The following is a 21,460-nucleotide window of genomic DNA, read 5'->3' as shown; positions in this document are numbered from 1 at the left end:
ATAACCAGTCGTCTTCAAAGGGGGAACAGTGAATGTCGATATGTGTCTCTACGATGAATAATTTCAGTGTGAGGGAAGCAAGACCACCCGAAGGTACAGGGAGAGGTAAAGAGGAGCGGATCTAGAGAAGAAGAGAAGAGGAGCAAGGGATGACGGAAGCCAAAAAGAGTTGAGGGGACAGGGACGGGGAGGAAGGCAGAAGGAAAAGGCTGCAAGTTTTGAGGCAGTGTTGCCACAGGTCACGTTATGATTGTCCCAAGTGATTTTTGTCAGTTTTTTTTGGGCATTTGAATTGCTCCCTAACGTGTTGGCTGCTCCTCTGTGAATGGACGTGACGCATGTGAATTCTTCCTTTCGTGCTGAGGCTGCAGGGGCCCGAGCAGCACTGGGCCAGGTTGTGAGACCTGGGACAGGTTCCCCAAGCTCTCACAGCCTCAGTTGCTGCCTCTGTTCAATGGGAACAATCCTAGTAGCTCCCTCATAGGAAAGTGGTGAGGATCAAGTGAGGTGTCTGAGGGGCACTTGAAACATTGCTTGTCGCGGGGAATGTGAGCAGCTGTTTCTTAGGTCATTGGCCTAGTTTTTTTTATTATTGTTCTTAATGATGCTGAGGGTCCGAAGGTATCTAGGTGAGAGCCTGGCGCTTCTCGATGCAGATGGGTGTTCCCCAGGAGGGTGGATACAAAACGCCTGGAATGCTTGACAGACTAGAATGGAAGTTTCTTGGGAGATGAGGCCAGGAAGGCGCTTGCCATCTGATGCTCTGAAAATGAGTCCGGTTTCTTTCTTGTCCTCACCCCGTTCTCCGTTTTCTCTTCCTGGGAATGCATTGCCGACTGCAGGCACCCAAGTGGATGAGGGGGTCCGCTCGGCCAGCAAGCGCATCGTGGCACCTCCCGGAGGCCGTTCTAACATCACGTCCCTGAGTTAAGCGACCCCTCCCCAAAGAGAGGGGCAGAAGCAAGAAGAGATTTTTTTGAAGCCAAAATGGTACACCAATATTTAAGAAGGAAAGCGAATCCAAACGGTTGCGATCTAAAAGAATCAATAAGCCTCAAGCCTTATGTTTCTCCAATGCTACACTCGCTTGCCTAGCTTTACGAATATTGCTTTGTTTTCTGTTCATGCATAGCTTTGATTGGTTTGACCCTGCCTCCCCGCATTTACATGCATGCAATCAGACAGGCTACTAAGGTAAAAGTCTGCTATATAGTGTTGAGAGCGTGTGTAGTGCTGCATTTTACGACAAGGGGACAGACAAAGCTGGGATGTCAGGAAAATCAACAAAGGGACATGGTCATTTGGGGTGAGGAGGTGGTGGGAGCCCAGAGTGAGGCGGAAGGCTCAGAGGGGCTAGGGTGGGATGGATGGGGGAGGCAGGTGGGTGGGTGAGCATAAGGGGGCTTGTGTATTGTGTCGATGAAGCACATTTATTTCCATGGAAGATGGCTACTTGGGGCAGCCATCTTCCTCACAGTCCCTGGGGTCTGTGGAGAAGGCAGGCAGTCTTCAGGTTCCAGACTTTGTCACATCCCTCCTAGATTTTATTCCTTTGAACATTTTAGTAAAACACCAAAACCCAACCATTACTTTCACCTGTTTGATCGTGCCAGAGTTTGGTGGGGCCTTTTTCTCAGTGTTGCTTTCAAATTCTCTTTCCTGGGCTGGGAAGGAAGTGAGGAGAGCGGAAACTACCCTTCTCCTCTTTCCTGCCTGCCTCTTTGGTGCTCTTTCAAAGGCAGCAGCTGGGAGCACACACAGGCCCTCCGGGCGAGGGCAGCCACGCCCACACCCCTTCCTCTAACCACGTATTGGAGATCACCTCAAATTCTCGAATTCTTGTGGCTTTGCGAACTGATCCGGAAAGAGCAGCCGGTGTCCCGCGTCCCAAGTTAGGACGAGCCGAGGTAGGGCCCCAGGAAGGGCTTCTCTTGCTGCTGGTCAGTGGTCTATTCTTTCCGTCTCAAGATTTAGGCACATTGGTGATTGAATAGGATTTTTTGTTTGAAAACTTAAGTGCTTAGGTGTTCTCGAAGTTTTGCTCCCAACAGATGATCTCAGTTGAGACGGAAGCCAAGCAAGCATTTGGGAAAGCTAGTTTGTGGAGCTGGGGGAGAACATTCTGGGGCCGTGGGTCTGCTTTTCAGCCCTGTCTCCCTTTCCTTTAGCACATTCTCTGGGGGAGCTTTTTGTTTCCTTATAAAGCCTCCCAAGGTGAGTGGCAGTGACATGTGGCCTTGTGTGATGTGGCCCAGAATGGAAGTGGAGCTCAATGTCTGTCTGTTTTCCCATCCTGCCACTTCTGAAAATTCAATGTTGGGGAAAGTTCTCTGAGCCAGATGAGGATTTGTAGAACTAAGGCCCAGAGCTGAAAAAGTACATTCACCCTGGGATCAGATATCTGTGCTTGGGGAATCCGGCTGGTAGGACCCCCTAACTGTGTGTACTAGGTACTTGGAAGAAAAAGAACAGGCCTCAGACACCTTTCAGGTGCTCAGTAGAAGCCATTCTCTCTGACAGCAGTTTTCATAAGCTGAAGACTAGAGAAAAGGGAACGTGCGTGGCTAAAAAGGAATTTGGAAATAGCCAAGGAAGAGGATTTCCCCTAGCCATCTAATTACTATGAAAACAATCATTTCTCGTAATAAGGAATCTTGCTATTTTTAAGGCTTTTTCATGGTGCCTTTATTTTAAAGCAAACTTAAGGGGAGCATGTAGCTCTTGATTGATAACTCCGAAGATCTGGGGGGCCTGTCGTAGAACTCAGAGTGACAGTTTTGCAGGCAGAGGGAGATTGTCAGATCTGAAGCATGTACGTTATATACCTCAGTGGCTGGGCCTTCTGCAGGGATGTGTTGCAGTACCAGCCACAACCACCAGGTGGAGGAAAAGACAAAAAAACTAGTGGGCGCGTCCTCTTGGGGACTGTCTACTCCTGCTTCCTAGCCAGAGTCCAGCTCCTCCCTCCATGACCTCTCTGTGCCATTACAGTAAGTCTTTCATGGCCACATTGGTCATCTGCACTACACTGGGACTGCTGAATGAAGCATTCAACCAGAACTTCATATCCGACACAAGCTTTTCATGCTGTAGAAACCACCGCTAATGCCTTCCTGATGGGCAACATGATCTGGGAAAGCCTCCCTTTCTTCACTTACTACAAGTAACTTCCCAAACATAGAGATTCCTAAGAATTGCACGAAAACTCCCTCTCTTTTTTTGACTTTGATTTCTTGTACCTTGTTACTTAAGTTAAAATTTATATTCGAATGTGTCCTATTCCGTAAGATGCATCAAAGAGCCCTTCCTATAGAAAGGTTTAGGAAAAAAACATGATGCAAGTCACAGCTCTTGCAAAATTTGTGGCATCTCATCCATGTGTGGGAGGGCTTGCTGGACCTTCTTCTCCTGCCTAAGCTTTCTTTTGCCCTCTTCATCTGTTGGCCTGGCCCCTCTCTAAGGATGCCCTTGGCTTACTGCTCCCCCCCACAACCTTCTAATGTTTTTCATTACCCAGATGGCAGTCCACTGGGGTTCTGTCTGGGATGGCCATAACCTTGGGCAGTTGAGAAGGTATTTGTGGAATTGTTAGATCAGCCAACCCTGTAGAGGTGTTTCTTCTATTTCTGTTTTCTAAAAATGGCAGTGTTGTAGTCATCCTGAAAATGGATTTTCTTCAAAGACGAGTCACCCTTTGGCCTTTTTCCTCATGCCTACACCCAGAATTATGCTCTGCGGCAAAGGCCTTAATCCTAAGCCTGGACTTACACTCACCATGAGAGGCCCTTCCCAACAGGGCAGATGAACCCCCAACTTTGGTTCTAGCCACAAGCTTCCCAGGCCTTCCCCCCTTGGAAAACTCCAGCTTGAGTCCCAGATATACCCCTGGGCTGTCCCAGGCAGCCAGCATTCATTGTACAAGTTCCCTCTTTGGAAAACGGTGTGTGGGTGTTCAGTTCTGTGTCTGGTGAATATGAACAGACCGTAAATCTCCCTGTGATCTGTGGTAGCTGTGAGGCAGCTCTGGAACGTGAAGAGCTGTTTGGTTTGAACCGTGAAGAAAACTGTGTTTTGAGTTTAGCTGAGATTAAAGAAAAGTTCATCAAGTGACTGTTAATGTACACCTGGTTATTAAAATAACTATGAAATTACGGATGTGGTCATTCTTCTGTACGCGACATGCCGTTTCACCTACAATATCAAAACTGGACAATAAAACTAACATGGTTGATGAGGGGGGCAGATTTGATGACAACAAGAGGTTTCCTAAGGAAATTTGGGGGGTTTCTATCTTAGCCGTTGAGGTTGAGTTTTGTTTTGGACACAGAGTTTGGTGACCGTTATTGAAACTTAGAGTAACTGAAGTTTTTTCTGGGGATTGTCTCATGTAAAATGCATCACCATTTGAGATAAAGTCTGTCTGAGTCCGGTACAGATCCTGGAAGGGTTTCTTGCATCTCTTTGTTTTTTGTCATCCCCTTAAAGATTTTCTGCTTCTCCCTAAAAGTCTGGACTTTGAGAAAATTCAAACTAAGCATTTTCCAAGGTGTGTATATATTTTTTTCAAACTGTATTCTTTCTGTTGTTGTTTTTAAGATTTTATTTATTTTTTGAGAGAGAGTCAGAGAGAGACCATGGGTGGGGTGTCGGGTGGGGTGTCTAAGGAGAGGGAGAAGCAGACTCCCCACTGAGCATGGTGCCCAAATTCTGGGCTCGAACCCAGGACTCTGGGATCAGGACTCGAGCCAAAGACTTAACTGACTGAGCCACCCAGGCACCCCTCAATGTATATTCTTTAACATATTGATTCCAAGTTATATAGGAGTGTTGGAAAAGATTATTTACTAAGCTACTCTGACAGATGTGAGGTCCTATCATCAAGTTAAAAGCTATGAGAAATCTAAGCCTTTTGGAATTTATCCTGTTGAAGGTTCTCAAACTTTTTTTTGGCTGCGGAACCCTTTTATATCCTCTTTAAACATTCCAGTGAACCTCTTATCCAAACTCTCTTTGGGATCCACTTCTGTATTGTATGGGATACTTCTCATTGCAAATGGCAGACTACTGTATGCACAAAAATTTTTTGAAAAGGGTATTTTGAAGTCTGGTGTAATGAGAACTTCAGGGATACAATTAGTTTGACTGAAACATAGCTGGGTCTAGAACATGGTTTCTTTTACTCTCTTAGCCCCGCTTGCTTTCAGTAAGTGCTTCTTTGGAAAACCTTTGGCTATGGGAACAGAACTGGCCATCGGTGTCCCCAGGTTTTCATTTTGCCTGCCTAGCAACTCAGGGGAAGGAGATAGGCTCCCTTACTACTTACAACCAAAGAGACCCATTCTGGTTGGCCTGGCCTGGGACCTGTGTTCACTGCAGGGCTAGGCACCCTGGCCAGGACACTGAGACTCATGAGCCCCAACTGGTCATGTGCCTAGCCCCAGAGCCACGTGAAGCCTGAGGACTCGGGATCACCCCCAAAACAACCAATTTATGATACCAGATTTGGATACCGGGTGGCAAAACCAGCAGACGGCCATGGTACCTTTCTCAAGCCTGCAGGGCCTGAGTGTTCTGCTGAGTGAAGAGCCTGTGTGTAGGTTGGAGCAGGTAGAGACGGGGACCAGAGAATGCTGTTTTCTTATTCATTGCTTGTATGTGTCACGAACCCTTCTTCTGTAGAACAGTGCTGTCAGTACAGGAGCCTGGAATGATGATAGCTTTTAACCCCGAAGCTTAGAAAACATCAAAAGCTACTCTCAGCACATAATTATTTCAGTTTGAGGTTCAAGGTTTGACCCACAGTCTCAGTTTGCAGCTTGAACTCAGGATTGGGGAAATATCTGTCCCAGCTCGGGACCAAGGCAGCAGCTGAGCTCTGCTTAGGATTAGAGTGGGTTCAAGGGCATGGGCAGAGCTTAACTAAAGTGAACTCAGGTTGCAGGGTTTACAAAGAGATGAAACCATGTTAAAAAAAAAAAAAGTTGTGAAACAGACACACAGACACAGTGACTTTCACACATCTGTGGGGTAGAACTATTTGGGGCGGAGTCACACCTGACCAGGTGGGGGATGAGAGCACTGAACAGGCATATAAAGGTCTCTCTTTGAAAAAGAGAGAAAAAGGTTTCAAAGAACCTCCTGGAATCAGCTCTGCTACCATCAAACCATCACAAAAGGGACACCAACCATGAGTAGGACATGGGGGATGGAAGGGCCAAAGCAATTGACTAAAATGAGATCACATACTTAAGGCCGGCACTCTTCAGAATCAAGAGTTCTGGATCTTGCCATGTACACAGTTGGCTACTGGGAATAAAACAGGGCACCTGACATGGCCTGGACAACAGGTCACTCAGCATTTAGGACTTCAGAGCCCACATGACTTAAAAGAGCCTACTGATTTCAGGACAAGCCCAGGGAACCAGCTGGCCTACTGGCCACTTAGCTTCTGTGGGCCTAAGGGGAAGTTGTTTCCAGCTACAAGGATCCAGAGCTGCCTGTGATGCTCCTGTACCAGATTTGGAACATCTACCTGCTGTCCTGGTATATGGAATGGGACAGGATGAAGATGCTGAAGGGTAGCAAGGCACAGTGCTGTAAAAGAGGGGCATGGGCTGTCATGGACAAGATCAGAGCAGAGGGCAAAATCTGGAACTCTGGCTGTGCTCCCTGATGTGTGAATGCTCAAGGGGTCAGGCTTTTAGTTTCTATATTGGTGGATCAGTTAAATTATGCTGCATTCCACCGTTCTAAGACATCATCTCTAATACCAGCATGTCCCTGGCCAAGGACGGTGCTCACAGTGGGAAATGGAAGTAGGAACAAGTAACTTTGGGCACCTACCTCCTTTCCCTACCTCCAGGAAAAACAGTGACACAGCTGAGAAGCACCAGTGGCTTACTGTATACAGAAGATATTTTAATACACCAAGGCACATTTACATTCTAGCGACAGAAGCACATGTTTCCCACCCAGTGGCTCCCTGTTCACAACAGCGCAGATCACTGAAGTTTGGATTTTGAACCTCAGCATTTAACATCAGTCAGACACACTGAGCTTGTAAGAAAGAGCAATCGCAGGAGGACAGTGGGAAACGATGTTGTGTAGACAAGGCAGGCACGACTGGCTACTGAAACAAACACGATGTGTTGCATGCCTTTGCCTTTTCGTCTGGCTGGCGAACGAAAGGTTTAGCATGACTGTACCATGGAAAGCAGCAAGACTGCTTCCTGCCAGCTCTATCAGCATTCTTTCTCCCGAGCTATGTACTTGCCCATCCAATCTAGAGAAGCTATGATAATCTACAGCCCACTAGTTTCCGGTTCAAACTTTCCCATCACAAGAAGCTTCACTACGAATTAATGACCATAATTCACTTAGCAGGGCTTTGTGCGGCTGGACACTTATTGCTGCCCTAGCAATGATCCCAGCCAGAAGCAGAGCTGTCCTTGAGATGTGTCAGCCATTAGCAGAGTATTTACTTCCATGGAGTTCGGGGCATGGGCAGGGTGGCAGTACTGGCATGCCCTCTCACCCCCCAGCCACTGGGAGGGGGATCACAACGCCAGGGGCTGGGTGACCCAGTTGCAGTGTAAGAGTTGTTATAACCTGGATATTTCTGGACTTGCTTAGACTTTTCTAGACTTTTCAGGGGCTCTTAGAAGGGAGGAAGCAGTTAGAAGGAGATGGGAGAATACCAGGCAAAGGGCGGCAATACTCAGCCTGTTTTCTAAAATGCTGAGCCCCAAGCCTTGCTTGTCACACATCTCATTGCTGAGACATGTTCCGGCTGGTTTGGGTAATAACTTTGGGCCCAAGTTAAGGAATAATACCAAAGAAGCTAATACCAACATCTAGCGATCATGGTACAGATTTAGGCCTCCTTCTGGTTTCTGGAAACCTTTTTGTCCTAATGTTGAAGGTGGGCGGTGGTGGGAGATGCTTACAGTCAGCTGTTGGGCGCTTTCAATATGGTTCTTTCTCATTCTAACTGGAAACACATTGTGGGTCTGTAACCTGATTGGGACTGAGAATCCATCTTACCGGTCTGAGGCTGTGCTGTCTGGTTGGTGTGTCCACAGTTCCTGAATGTCCACAGAGGTGCCTTGGGCACAGCAGGAACTCACTGGACATAAAAACTAGGGGCTCACACTACATAAATGTTATGGGGTTCCTGTACTGTTACACATTGTACAGATGTGAAATGGCACAGATGGCCGGCTCTCTTCCCCATGCAGAGCCCCCTGATCCCATGGCCCCGTGGCAAGTGTTTCCTGAAGTCTTTCCTCGATGATACATACAAGGTCACAGCAAGAGAAGGGACCAGGTGACTGGAGAGACACGTCCACAGCACATCAGGACTTGAGGCAAAACACATGGAAGATGCAAGATGGTAAACCACGCCAGTGGCCCCTGACACTCCTGGAGTAACCAGCCTGGAACAGAACCCGGTCACCTTCCCCTTGCTCTTTCCATACATAATCAGAAATGGAGTCGGAGCCAGTGCGTATTTTGTAGCTTTCGGAGAAAAGCAAAACAGCACGGGAAAAATAATATGTGGGAAATGTAGAAAAAAAAAGTCAAACAGAAGGAAAGAGCTGGTTTTAATTCTTAACAAAATTGTGGTTGCTCTTAAAGTAGAGACACACTATTCACGGTTCTACCAGAAATTCTGGGCCTGTTAACTCAGTGAGGAGGAAATCCTGGAGGCCAAGTTAAAATCCAGCATTGGCTTCCTACCCATGTTTAATTGCCCGAGTGCTGCTTCCCTCCTTGGATGTCTGGTGTGGCAGGTGTGGGATCTGTTACTTCTGCCTGGTTTCTCGGTCTGCTCTTCCCTGTTGCCTGCTTTCTGCCATATTGGCAAGGCCCTGACTGTCTGTAAGGACGAGGTTTAGGTGGCCTGACTACATCTCCTAGTTCTCTTATTCCAGTCTATAAAGGCATGTATAATCGGAAACACATTTTGGTTCATCTGATACTGGCCAAAAATGAGACCAGAAATAAAAGACAAAATCAAAATAAACCCCCACATGGTGATTTGCTTCATTACTGGAAGGTGGCTCACTGCACTGGGCTTCGCTGAGAAAAGATTCCCACCACGGTGTGGGTAATTTAAAGGGTTTCCAAGCGTAAATTTTCCTCTCTTCCAAATTCCCCTCCCATTCTACTCAGACTGTAACCCCTGTACAGGTAAGGGAGAGCTTGATTACTAAAAGGTGGACATGGTCTCAGTGTGACGGCAAGATTCTCTGATCTCTCCAGACAGGATCTCTGATAAGAGGACAATTCACTCTCAAAGCTAGGAGGTGAGTGATATGCTGACAACTGCTTTACAACTGGCTTATAGGGGCTGGGGTGGGGGGGCGGTGGGGAGCCCTGATTTGAAGCATTTGCCCATTTCTGTGGTGTAAATATCACCAATGTTTACCAGTCATGACCAGTTTCAGCTGCCCAGCTTCACGTCTCTGTGCAGGGCGATGGGAAGGATGTGCTCACTGGGCTCTTGCTGGCTGACTGGAGCTGACAGGGTATGCTAATTCCAGAATGCCGCTGGAAGGCCTCAGAAATCTGTTACTTCTAATCTGCTCCCATTCATTGCTTCTTGATTGAATTCCTTCTCTCTCCTCAGTCAGATGGGGGCTCTCTGACCCCTCTAAGAAATTTTCTAGCTCTGAAGAACCTCACACAGTCACCAGCCACCCATCAGTGTCCATTTGCCCATTTGTCACAGTGTAGTTAGAATGAGTGGAAAAATAAATCTACATCTAAATATTCCTTTTAAAATAAAGATAAAGGCTGTGTGGAAAAACAGAATGGTAACAGTAGAAAGGGAGAACAGAGCTCCTCTTGTATAACCCTCTCATTTAGGTGAATGACCCAAAGCAAAGACCATAGAGGAAGTGACTTGCTCAAGGCAACATAGTTAATTCGTGGTGAAACGAGGTCCCAGGAGACCCAGAACTCTCTGTCTCTGTCATGCTGCCTCCTCCCAAAGGCGTTCGTACACATTTCCTAAGGTGTGTGAGGTGTGGAGAGGTGAGAACTACTGTCAGCAATTCCTGGCCTGAGGTGTCAGGAAAGGTCCCAAGCAGAAGATGCGGAGGACTTCACTTCTTATTCTGACCATTCTCCTCTTGGGGGTCTTTGGTTTGTTCCAAGGCTAGATTAGCCGGTCTTCTATTAAAGTCCCTTTTTACTCTTAAAAGAGAAAAGGAAAAAGAAAAACAACCAGGACTTATCATTGAAAAGAAAAAGAAGTGATTTAAGCTTTGAAATGACAGAATTAGGCCCCACAATTTATAAAGCAGCATGACACAAGGAAACCATCTTAAACTTGTCACCAATTTTAAGTGTTTTGGTCCCATTCCTCTGTCCTTCCCTGAGACCGAAACTTGATGCTAAGCTAACTTACCTATTGCTGTTTTTGAAATCTCATACAGGGGGGAAAAGGCTTCTGAATTTTCCAATCTTTCTATTACGGATATGTATCATTTTTGATGTGAGAAAAAGTTAGAAAATGTTAAAAAAAAAAATCAGCTAAGGCTCTGCAGGTAATCTGGCTGAAGCATCCATCATCCTCTGGGCTGCTGTTGAACCAAGGCTTACTTACTTTTCTCTGTTGAAAATGATGAACTCCTTCTGGACAGACTCCAGATGCTCTTGAAGAAGGCACGTCTTCTGGGGGAGCAGGTGGGAGTGGGGGAGAGAGAAAGAGATGCAGTTAGCGGACTGGGGGGAGCCTCAAACAGCCAGGAAGCCCCTGTCTGTTCACTGGCTCAAATCTCAGAAGCACCAGGGTATCTTCCAAAAGGACACTATCTGAAAATGTGTGGCAGGAGACCCCAATCAGAGTAATAGGGATGTAAATACGGAAGAAACCGCCAGAGGATAAAACATGGCAACTCTGTTCCCCGCAGCAAGGAAGATGTGGGTTATGGCTTATTAGCTTGATGTCTCTCAGCCTCTCAGCCCATGAAGAAACAATGGCTTCGAGGTGGGTGGGGATGAGGGTTTACTGAGCTGGTTGCTTACTTGCCAGTCATCTCCTGGCCCTCCTATAAAATGTTTGGAGGTTCTACTTAGATTTAATGAACAGTCTGGAAACATAGTTCTGGGTGAATGTTCCCTTCAACAACTGTGCTGGGGTTGATTAATTGTACCTCAGGCACAGTGAGCAAAATCTTTGTGACTTTTTCACAGACAAGCAAAACATTTGCTTTGACAGTATTATCCAGCTTTTAACATCTTTTGAAGACTTTTCCATCCTAATGAGGAAATTTACCCTCAAAATGGTGATAATCATCAAGCCCAGGACAGAGTCCCACCCAGATCAAATGTTTTACAAGCCTACAATAAAATATTTCCAAATGACTTCTGAAGAAAAAAAAATATTCCCCAATGAAAAGATATTTATTCATTCATTTTTTTTTTAAATCTAAGAATTAAGAAATAGTAAGTCTTCAAGTACTGGAGAATTTTCTTTCCTGAGTGAATGTTTAGGTGATAGAAGAGGCAAGTGAAAAGGAGAAGACATTTCAGAGGAGTGGGGAGGGGAGCAAGACAAAGGGGAGAAAGGACACTCTGCTATACTTACTCTTGTTCTCAAAATGGGGTATTTGTAACCCTGAGGGTTTCTAGTGTCAGTCATGGGGGACATGAAACTATGGGGTAAATACAATCTGATAGAGCTTCTCAACAGCAGTTTTACCCCAAGATTTTTATTTAAAAATTTATATTTTATATAAATAAATATATGTAGCTTATGTATGTGTCCCAAGAAAATAAATATATGTAGCTTATATAGTGTCCCAAGAAACATCTTTATAAGAAGTGTTGTTTTTCCCCTGGTTTTATTGAGATACAATCGGTGCCCAGCCCAGTATAAGTTTAAGGTGTATGGCATAATGACTTGATTTTCATATATTGTGAATTACAAGTTCAGTTAACATCTACTGTCCTGTTGGTTAACAAAGAAAAAAGAAAAAATGGTTTCTCCATTTGATGAGGACTCTTAAGGTTTACAATAATTCACACCTTCCTCTAGATCATACCCCAGTGTGAGGTGCAGCTGTCATGTTGTACATAACACGCCTGGAGTTTACTTATCTTGTAACTGAAAGTTTGTACCTTCTGACATCCTTCACCCAATTACCCAAACCCCGTCCCCCGTGTCTGCTTCCCAAAATGTGATCTCTTTTCCTATGAGTTGGTTGGTCGGGTTGATTCCACATACAACTGAGATTGCACAGTATTTGTCATTCTATCTGACTTATTTCCTTCAGCATGACACCCTCCAGGTCCATCCATGTTGTTGAAAATAGCAAGATTTCCTTCTCTTTAAAGAATGAATTGATACTCATGTGTGTGTATGTGTGTGCGTGAGCATACCACACCTTTATTCAACCACCCATCCATATCTCCATGTCTCGGCTATTGTAAATAATGCCACAGTGAACACAGGAGTGCAGGTATGTCTTCAACACAGTATTCATGTTTCCTTCCAATATAGCCCCAGAAGTGGTATTTCTGGGTTATAGGGTAGTTCTGGTTTTAATTTTTGAGGGAAGTTCCATACTGTTTTCCATAGTGGCTGCACCAATTTACAGTTCCACCAACAGCGTTTAAGGGTTGCCTTTTCTCCACATTCTGGACAAAACTTGGTATTTCTTGTCTTTTTGATGATGGCTATTCTATCAGGTGTGTGTGGTTTCGATGTGCATTTTCCTGATGTTTAGTAATGTTGAGCACCTTTTTGGGTACCTGTAGGCCTTCATATATTTTCTTTGGAAAAATATCTATTCACGTCCTTTTCCCTTTTTTCAATTGGATTATTTGGTGTTTTTGCTTGTTTGTTTTTTTGGTTTGTTTGCTTGTTGCTTTTGAGTTCTATGAGTTTTATATGTTTTTGGATAATAACACCTTATGAAATATATGATTTGCAAATATTTTTCCCATTTAATAAGTTGTCTTTTTACTGGTGAATTCCTACTTGTTTATTTTGTCCTGGTGCTTTAGGTATTATATCCAAAAAATCATTGCCAAGGCCATTGTCAAGGGGCTTTGTTCCTACCGTTTCTTCTAGGAGTTTTACGGTTTCTGGTGTTATATTTAACTCTTTAATCCATTTTGAATTAATTTTAGGGAGTTAATTTTTGCAGGATATAAGGGTCTATTTTCATTTTTCTTTTTACAGGGGAATGTCCAATTTTCCCAGCACCATTTATTGAAGAGACTGTCTTTTCTCCATTGAGTATTCTTGGCTCCCATGTCAAATATTAGTTGATGGTATTTGTATGGGTTTATTTCTGGGCCCTTGATTCTATTCCATTGGTCTATGTGTCTGTTTCTCTCCAAGTACCATACTGTTTTAATTAGTATAACTTTGTAGTATAGCTTGAAAGAAGGACATATGATACTTCCTGCTTTGTTCTTCTTTCCCAGGGTTGCTTTGCCTATTTGGGGGTCTTTGGTGGTGCCATATAGATATTATGATTTTTTTTGTTCTACTTCTGTAAAAAATCCCATCAGAATTTTAATAGGGAATGCATTGAATCTATAGATGGCTTCAGGTAGCACAGACATTTTAACAATATTAATTTTTCCATTCATGAATACAGGATTCCTTTTTACTTATATGTGTTGTCTTTAATTTCTTTCATCAATGTCTTGTTGTCTTTTTATTAATGCAGTCCTACTTGTTTATTTTATTCCTGGTGCTTTAGATATTATATCTAAAAAATCATTTATAATATAGATATTATATCATAGGATATAATTTAGGTATTATATCAAAAAAATCAGATTTCTTGTGGTTTTCAGTACAGATATTTTTCACCTCCTTGGTTGAATTCATTCCTAAGTATTTTACTGTTTTTTGATGCTCTTGTAAATGGTATTGATTTTTTTCCAGATAATTCGTTGTCAGTATATAGAAATGCTACTATATGGTAATTTGGTACCCTGCAATTTCACTGAATTCATTGATTAGATCTGAGAGTTTCTTGGTGAAGTTTTTATGATTTTCTATATATAACATCATATCATCTTCAAATAGGCAATTTTACTTCTTCCTTTCCAATTTTGATGTCTTTTATGTCTTTTTGTTGCCTGATTGCTCTGGCTAGGACTTCAGAGCTTTGTTGAATAGGAGTGATGAGAGTGGGGACCCATGTCTTGTTCCCGATCTTAGAAGAAAAGCTTTTAGTATTTCATCACTGAGTATGATGTTAGCTGTGGACTCATTATGTATGGCCTTTGTTAAGGTATGTTCCTTCTATACTTAATTTGTTAGGAGTTTTTAATCATGAATAGATGTTGAATTTTGTCAGATGCCTTTTCTGTGTCTCTTGAGATGATATGATTTTTTCTCTCAATTCTATCAATGTGATGTATCACACTTATTGACTTGCATATGTTGAACCATCTATGCACCCCAGGGATATATCCCACTTGAGTAAATGTTCCTTTTAATGTATTGCTGAATTTGGTTTGCTAGTATTTTATTGAGAATTTTTGCATCTGTATTCATCAGGGATGTTGGCCTGATGATTCCTTTTCTTTTCATGTCTTTTTCTGGCTTTGGAATCAGGGTAATGCTAACCTCATAAAATGAGTTTGGGGATTTCCCCTCCTCTTTGATTTTTTGGAAGATTTTGAGAAGGATTAATGTTTATTCTTTTTAAAAGTTTGGTAAAATCGCTTCTCAGCCTTTTGGCTAAGATCAAGTGTAAAATTTCGGTAAAATTCACCAGTGAAACTATCTGTTCTGGGCTTTTTTTTGCTGGGAGAGTTTTGATTACTGACTCAAATTCCTTACTAGTAATTGGTCTCTTCAGATCTTTAATTTCTTCTTGATTCAGAATTGATAGGTTGTATGTTACTAAGAATTTTTCTTAGTTAAAAAAAGCCCATTTTTTTCTAGGTTGTCCTCTTTGTTGTGTATATAGTTGTTCATAGTGATTTCTTTTGCTCCTTAGCATTTCTGTGCTCTTAGGGAGAGGCATTGTAATGTTTTCTCTTTCATTTATATTTTATGGATTTGGGTCCTCTCTTTTTACCTTGGTTAATTGAGCTGAAAGTTGGGGTTTCTTTTTTCTTTGAGAATAGTTCACCGTGGTTTTTTTTTTAAAAAGTATTACAAAAAACATAAATACAGAAACATATATATTATACAATATTTTTACATATACAATATTTCATATATGTTTATATATGTATATATTTTTATGCATAATATATATCATATATATCATTGTATTAAAATATATATAAATTTGTGTAATATGTTTATGTTTGTTTATATGTTTATATAGAATATATATAAACAAAACATTTACATAAACATATATAAAAATTATATACATATATGGACATATAAAATGTTACTTAAAATATAACATAAAAGATACATTTAAAAATATTTTTAACCTTACAAATCAAGATTAAAATCAACTAAAATGTAGAAATCCATGTGAATTTTTTTCTCTACCACCAAATTCTGTTTTCCTTAAAGATATAAAATAGACACTCAGAGAGGAGTTTGTGAGCTGGTACTGCAGACCCCACGAGTTGCCCCCCACCCACCCACACCAGTCCTTGAAATGTTCACGTTCAACATGGTCTTTTTCCTTTGCTTTAGGTGAAAAAGTTTAAGAAGTTCAGTGACATGGTTAAGTCAACAACAGTAGCCAGATAGAGATGATGAGGGAAAGGAGAGGGAGGCAAAGAAAATGGAGGGATGAATGGGTCTTATGTGAATGAGAAGGAAAAGGTTGGTTAGAACTCTTCGAACCCACTTCTCAGAAATGAGCAGAGCTGATGGCTATTACACTGGTATGCATGGAGGTGGCAACAAAAGTATCTCAAGGGTTTGCAGCAGGTGGAAATCTCAGGAGGTAGCAGAAGAGAACTTTCATCATTTGCCTCAACAGCAGACCAGCTAGGTGATGTGTCTGTCTTTTTGGTTCTATGCTTGAAAGTTGTTGATGAGCAGAAAGGAATGAAGGGAGAATATTCTGGAAGCAAAGAAGTAGAGGCATCTGACATAAATAGGAGCAAAAGTAGGAACATGGGAAAGAAAGAAGATAGGAGTCAGGATGTAGAACGGAAGAGTAAAACATAATAATCATTTTGCTGAACACATTACATGTACTAATTGACTCAGAACAAGTCTATGAAGTGGGTGCCGATATCAACTCCATTTTATAAATGAGAAAATGGGAGGAAAGGGAAAACTGTAGTGCTTTGCTTTATTTAGTCGTATCCTGGATCCTGCAGCAGTGGATCTCAACCTTAGCTGCATATATAGAATCACCTGCAGAACGTTTCAGATACTGATGCCCAGGCCACACTCCCAGATTCAAATGTTACTGATCTTGGGTGGGACCCAGACACCAGTACACTAAAAAAGTTTTCCCATATGGGTTAAGTGTGATGCTAAGGTTGAGAAGCACTAATGCAATAGGGACCCAGAGGAGAAGTCCAAGGGGTCATATGATAAGCTTTCAGCCTTTTACAAGTCCACAGCTTAACACAGTTAATTGTTAATATGCTTTCCTAACATCATCTTACTTCTTCCTCAGATTGATCATGTAGGTCCTATTACTGTTCCGATTTTTTTTAATATAAAGGAATCAATGCTTACAAAGGATTCATGAGTTAATGTTTAAGTTATTACATTTAAAAGGATCATATAGCTGTTTGGGAAGTAACCACTACACACTGCCTCATCCAGTCAGAGTAGGAAGCATTCACAAGAGATGATAGCTCTTACTGGAGAGAGGGGACAGGCACTCTTTAACAGATTTTAAACAGTCTATTGAAGTTCATTTTGCCATCATGCTGGTTGGATTAGCGTTGACTGTTCAACATGTAGAAACCATCATTGCAGATAGTTACACACCCCACATTCCGTCTTTTAACAAGATAATTCTACCCCTTTCTTATCCTTATAAGTTTAGAGCCTGACTCTTTTTTTAAGCCTGCCTCTTTCTGCTCTGTACTCACTAACACAATTCCACTTCTTAGTCTCGAAGCACACAGAGCCTCCTAACGGTGGGTGAAAGAAGTCTACATGAGTAAAGATGAAAAGAGGAGAATGTTCCCTCTCCCTTACAGCTACAGATAAGAGATCTTCATCATGAAGACAAACAAAAACAAACAAAAATAACACACACACACACACACACACACACAAGAACAGATTCTAGCAGATATTTCTAAGAAGGTCTCTTATAAGACTTGTGGACTTCAGAGGTTGTTAATAAGCCCTGTGAAAATAAATTTTACTCTCTAGTGTGTCTATGATGTCCAGTGGATTGCTTCCTTAATAACCTTCCTTAGTAACCTGTGGGCCTGGTGATAGTAGTTACATTTATCCCTTTCCCCTAAGGTGTAAATATCTACGCTGATTACCTTTACAAGTTGAGAAGGCATCTGAGACATAACTCCCCTCACCTCTTTTCCCACATGAAAAAGTTAAAAAACAAAAACAAAGCAACTCTACTAGAGTTACACATGTTTATGTAAGTATATGTATAAATATATATTTACATTGATACAACTATGTATTTGTATATGTGTGTATGTCAAGTATATATTATATAAATAAAAATAAATATACAAAATAAGATATATATAAAAGATTACAATAGGTTTTATTTTCCCATACACAAAATTGGTATTGTAGGGCTTTTCCCCTTAATAAAGCTTTCTAGGATATACATATATGTCCATAGGAAAAATAGATCTTTGCATATTATCTCTTTCCCTCTCACCCTAGCATCTCGTAAAACAAATTTTTTAGGGGCATCTGGGTGGCTTAGTGGGTTAAGGCCTCTGCCTTCGGCTCAGGTCATGATCCCAGGGTCCTGGGATCGAGCCCCACATTGGGCTTTCTGCTCAGCAGGGAGCCTGCTTCCTCCTCTCTCTGCCTGCCTCTCCGCCTACTTGTAATATCTGTCAAATAAATAAATAAAATCTTTAAAAAAAACCAATTTTTTTAAAAAAAGAGAGAGGGTGGGAAGGGCAAAAAGGAGAGGGAGAGAGAGAATCTCAAGCAGGCTCCACGCCCAGCATGGAGCCTGATGTGGGGCTCAATCTCACAACCCTGAGATCATGACCTGAGCCAAAATCAAGAGTTGGTGCTTAACCAACTGAGCCAGTCAGGTGCCCTTCTTAAAACAATTTAACCAAAACAAACAGATCAGATAAAACACGGGTTAACAGGTTTGTGCGATATTTAAGCACATCTTTAAATGAAAATGATGGCTCTATTAATACAATTAATTTGGCTAAAAATCATGTTAAAAATTTCCATTTTGGGGCACCTGGGTGGCTCAGTGGGTTAGAGCCTCTGCCTTCAGCTCAGGTCATGATCCCGGGGTCCTGGGATCAAGCTGCGCGTCAGGCTCTCTGCTCCGTGGGGAGCCTGCTTCCTCCTCTCTCTGTCTCTGCCTGCCTCTCTTCCTACTTGTCTGTCAAATAAATAAATAAAATCTTAAAAAAAAAAAAGACTACATTATAAAAATTTCCATTTTAATGAAATGCCAAATAAGAAAGCAGATGGAATTTAGAGAAGAAGATAAGCCAATGGGTTTGTTGTGCCTGTTTTTTCCTAACCAGGAAGCAGTGTTTACAGACTGAGGGAGTAGTAGGAGACCATGCCTTATCACTAAAATGATCATGGTTGGATCACTGACCTCTTTTCCAAGCCAGATCTGGTTCCAGATCTGGTTCCTCTAGGTTGAATAGAGACAACTGCACAGAAAACAAAGGATAAGGGCATTTCAGGACTTATATCCTGAGAGTTTAGAAATGCCTTCATTATTTCAAAAGAAACAAAATGGCAAATGGTTGCCAACAGTAGGAAATACTCATGCTGTGTTCAAGAGGCTTGGGCCAGAAGAGGAACCAGATCAGATGTTCGCTCTTCTGGAAAGCCTAACTTGGACCCTCACTCAGGATGAGTGAGTAATTCCCAGAGCACTGTGTACCTCTAAGGGCAGCAATGACTAGCAAGTCAGAGACATTTCCTGACAAAGCAGACACTTCATAATCATGGACTGAATGAATGAATGAATGAACATGGTCATACTGTAATGAGCTGCCAAGATTGATCCTCACATTTTAAAAACCTTGATGTCAAAGAGTAGATAGAGTGCTATTTTGAGATTCATGATCTTTTCTGATTATTTTTGGGAATACTAACCTTTACTGTAAAGCAAAATAATTTTTATTTTTAAACTTAGGGTACCAGATTAAGAGGAACTGGAACAGAATATTAGAGTAGGCAGCTCCAAGCTCCCATCAACAGAAACAAAAAAACAAGCAGAAACTGTCAGAGCTAACTTTGTCAGAATTCTGGAAAGCAATCCAAAGTTCTTTTTAACAACCAAGGAAACACTAAATCAAGAAAAAAAGCAACTTAAAAATGCTTCTGGTGTTCAAGGAAATCTCTGTCAAAATATTAGCTAAACACAAGCTAACATAATAGGAACTGCAGGGATGACACAAGACAAGGAATATGGGGTTTGCAAAAGTAGTTTGTAAAAGTTACTTTAAAAAGGATGAGTACTGCCTTCAACAATCAAAAAAGAGCAAACTCTATAAGAGGAGAGAATCTGATTTCTAGAGTTACTACATGATAATATTCAAATGTCACGTTTTCAACAACAAAATCACAAGGTCCAGTCAAAGGAACAGAAATTACACCCGAGGATGCCCAAACATTGGATTTACTAAACAGAGACTTTTTTTTTTTAAGATTTATTTATTTACTTTAGAGTGAGAGTGAAGCGTGAGCAGGAAGGGCAGAGAGAGAGAGGGAGAGAGAATCTCTAGCAGACTCCACCCAGTGCAGGGCTTGATCTCACAACCCCAAGATCACAACCTGAGCTGAAACCAAGCATTGGATGCTTAACCGACTGAGTCACCCAGGCGCCCCCAGAGACTTTAGAACAACTGTCTTAAATATGCTCAGAAAGGTAAAAGAAACCATGGAAGGAAACCATATGTCAGGGTAAAAAACAGTCTCAATACATTTTAAAATTTTAAAATCATACAAACGATCTCTGACCACAACAAAATGAAGCTAGAAATCAACAACAGAAGGAAAACTGGGAAATTTACAAATACATGGAAATTAAACACATTCTTAAACAACCATTGTGTCAAAAAAAAAATCACAAGAATTAGAAAATACTTTAAGATAAATAAACAAAGAAACCCCAACACACTAAAACTTAGGGGATGCAGTGAAGGCAGTAATCAGAGAAATTTTATAGGTGTAAATGTCTACTTTAGAAAAGAAGAAATATTCCAAATCAATAATCTAACTTCATACCTTGATGAATTAGAAAAAGAAAAGCAGGGGCGCCTGGGTGGCTCAGTGGGTTAAAGCCTCTGCCTTTGGCTCGGGTCATGATCCCAGGGTCCTGGGATCGAGCCCCACATCGGGCTCTCTGCTCAGCGGGGAGCCTGCTTCCTCCTCTCTCTCTCTGCCTGCCTCTCTGCCTACTTGTGATCTCTCTCTATCAAAAAAATAAAATCTTAAAAAAAAAAAAAAGAAAAAGAAAAACAGGCTAAACCCAAAGCTAGCAGAATGAAGGAAAAAACAAAGATGAGAACAAAGATCAATGAAATAGAGAATAGAAAAATAACAAACATAATCACTGGTTCTTTGAAAAGATGATAAGACTGACAAATGATTAGTCATATAGAAAGAAAAAATGCAAATAACTAAAATCACAAATGAAAGTGGGGACATGACTTCCAGACTTACCTTATAGAAATAAAAAACCCAGGGTGACCAACTGTATATTAACAAATAACATCTAGATGAAATGGACCAATTTGTAAAAAAACAAATTACTATAAAAATTTTAGAAGAAATATAAAATCTCAACAGACCTATAACAAGTAAAGAGTAATCTACAAGTAAAAATCTGTAATAAGAAACTTCCCAACAAAGAAAAGTCCAGGACCAGATGACTTTAGCAGTGAGTTCTACCAAATGTTTAAAGAAGAAACAACACCAATCTTTCTCAAACTTGCCTGGAAAACCCCCCGCCCCCCAAAAAAAGAAAACTGACTCATTCAGTGGACCCAGCTTTACCCCCATACCAAAACAGCTAAAGACATCAAAAGAGAAGAAAATTACAGGACAATTTTCATTATGAATATAGATAAAAGAATCTTCAACAACATTGTAGCAAACCAAGTCCAACGGCATATTAAAAGATTATACACAATGGGGGCACCTGGGTGGCTCAGTAGGTTAAGCCGCTGCCTTCGGCTCAGGTCATGATCTCAGGGTCCTGGGATCGAGTCCCGCATCGGGCTCTCTGCTTGGCGGGGAGCCTGCTTCCCTCTCTCTCTCTGCCTGCCTCTCTGTCTACTTGTGATCTCTCTCTGTCAAATAAATAAATAAAATCTTTAAAAGATTATACACAATGACCAA

General features: G+C 41.8%; 2 protein-coding genes across 3 annotated transcripts in view; one reads left to right on the top strand and one right to left on the bottom strand.

Annotated features, from left to right (window-relative positions):
• Positions 1 to 4,151, top strand: part of LOC111156927 (dihydropyrimidinase like 3) — a 112,006-nt gene extending 107,855 nt beyond the window's left edge. For both annotated transcript variants that reach the window (XM_022518073.1, XM_022518074.1), the window contains exon 14: positions 843 to 4,151. In XM_022518073.1, coding sequence (XP_022373781.1) covers positions 843 to 931 — 89 coding nt within the window. In that variant the 3' untranslated portion in view covers positions 932 to 4,151. The remainder of the gene's footprint in view (positions 1 to 842) is intronic.
• A 5,958-nt stretch (positions 4,152 to 10,109) lies between these two features.
• Positions 10,110 to 21,460, bottom strand: part of LOC111156961 (serine/threonine kinase 32A) — a 127,308-nt gene continuing 115,957 nt past the window's right edge. Inside the window, exons 11-12 of the mRNA XM_022518140.1 lie at positions 10,613 to 10,680; positions 10,110 to 10,200 (exon numbers count right to left, since the gene is read on the bottom strand). Coding sequence (XP_022373848.1) covers positions 10,110 to 10,200; positions 10,613 to 10,680 — 159 coding nt within the window. The remainder of the gene's footprint in view (positions 10,201 to 10,612; positions 10,681 to 21,460) is intronic.

The sequence above is a fragment of the Enhydra lutris genome, unplaced genomic scaffold, assembly GCF_002288905.1.
Source record: "Enhydra lutris kenyoni isolate GAN:26980312 unplaced genomic scaffold, ASM228890v2 scaffoldscaffold50, whole genome shotgun sequence".
Classification (NCBI taxonomy): domain Eukaryota; kingdom Metazoa; phylum Chordata; class Mammalia; order Carnivora; family Mustelidae; genus Enhydra; species Enhydra lutris.
Note: the sequence above shows the minus strand (reverse complement) of the source record. Positions and strands in the feature narration are given on the sequence as shown.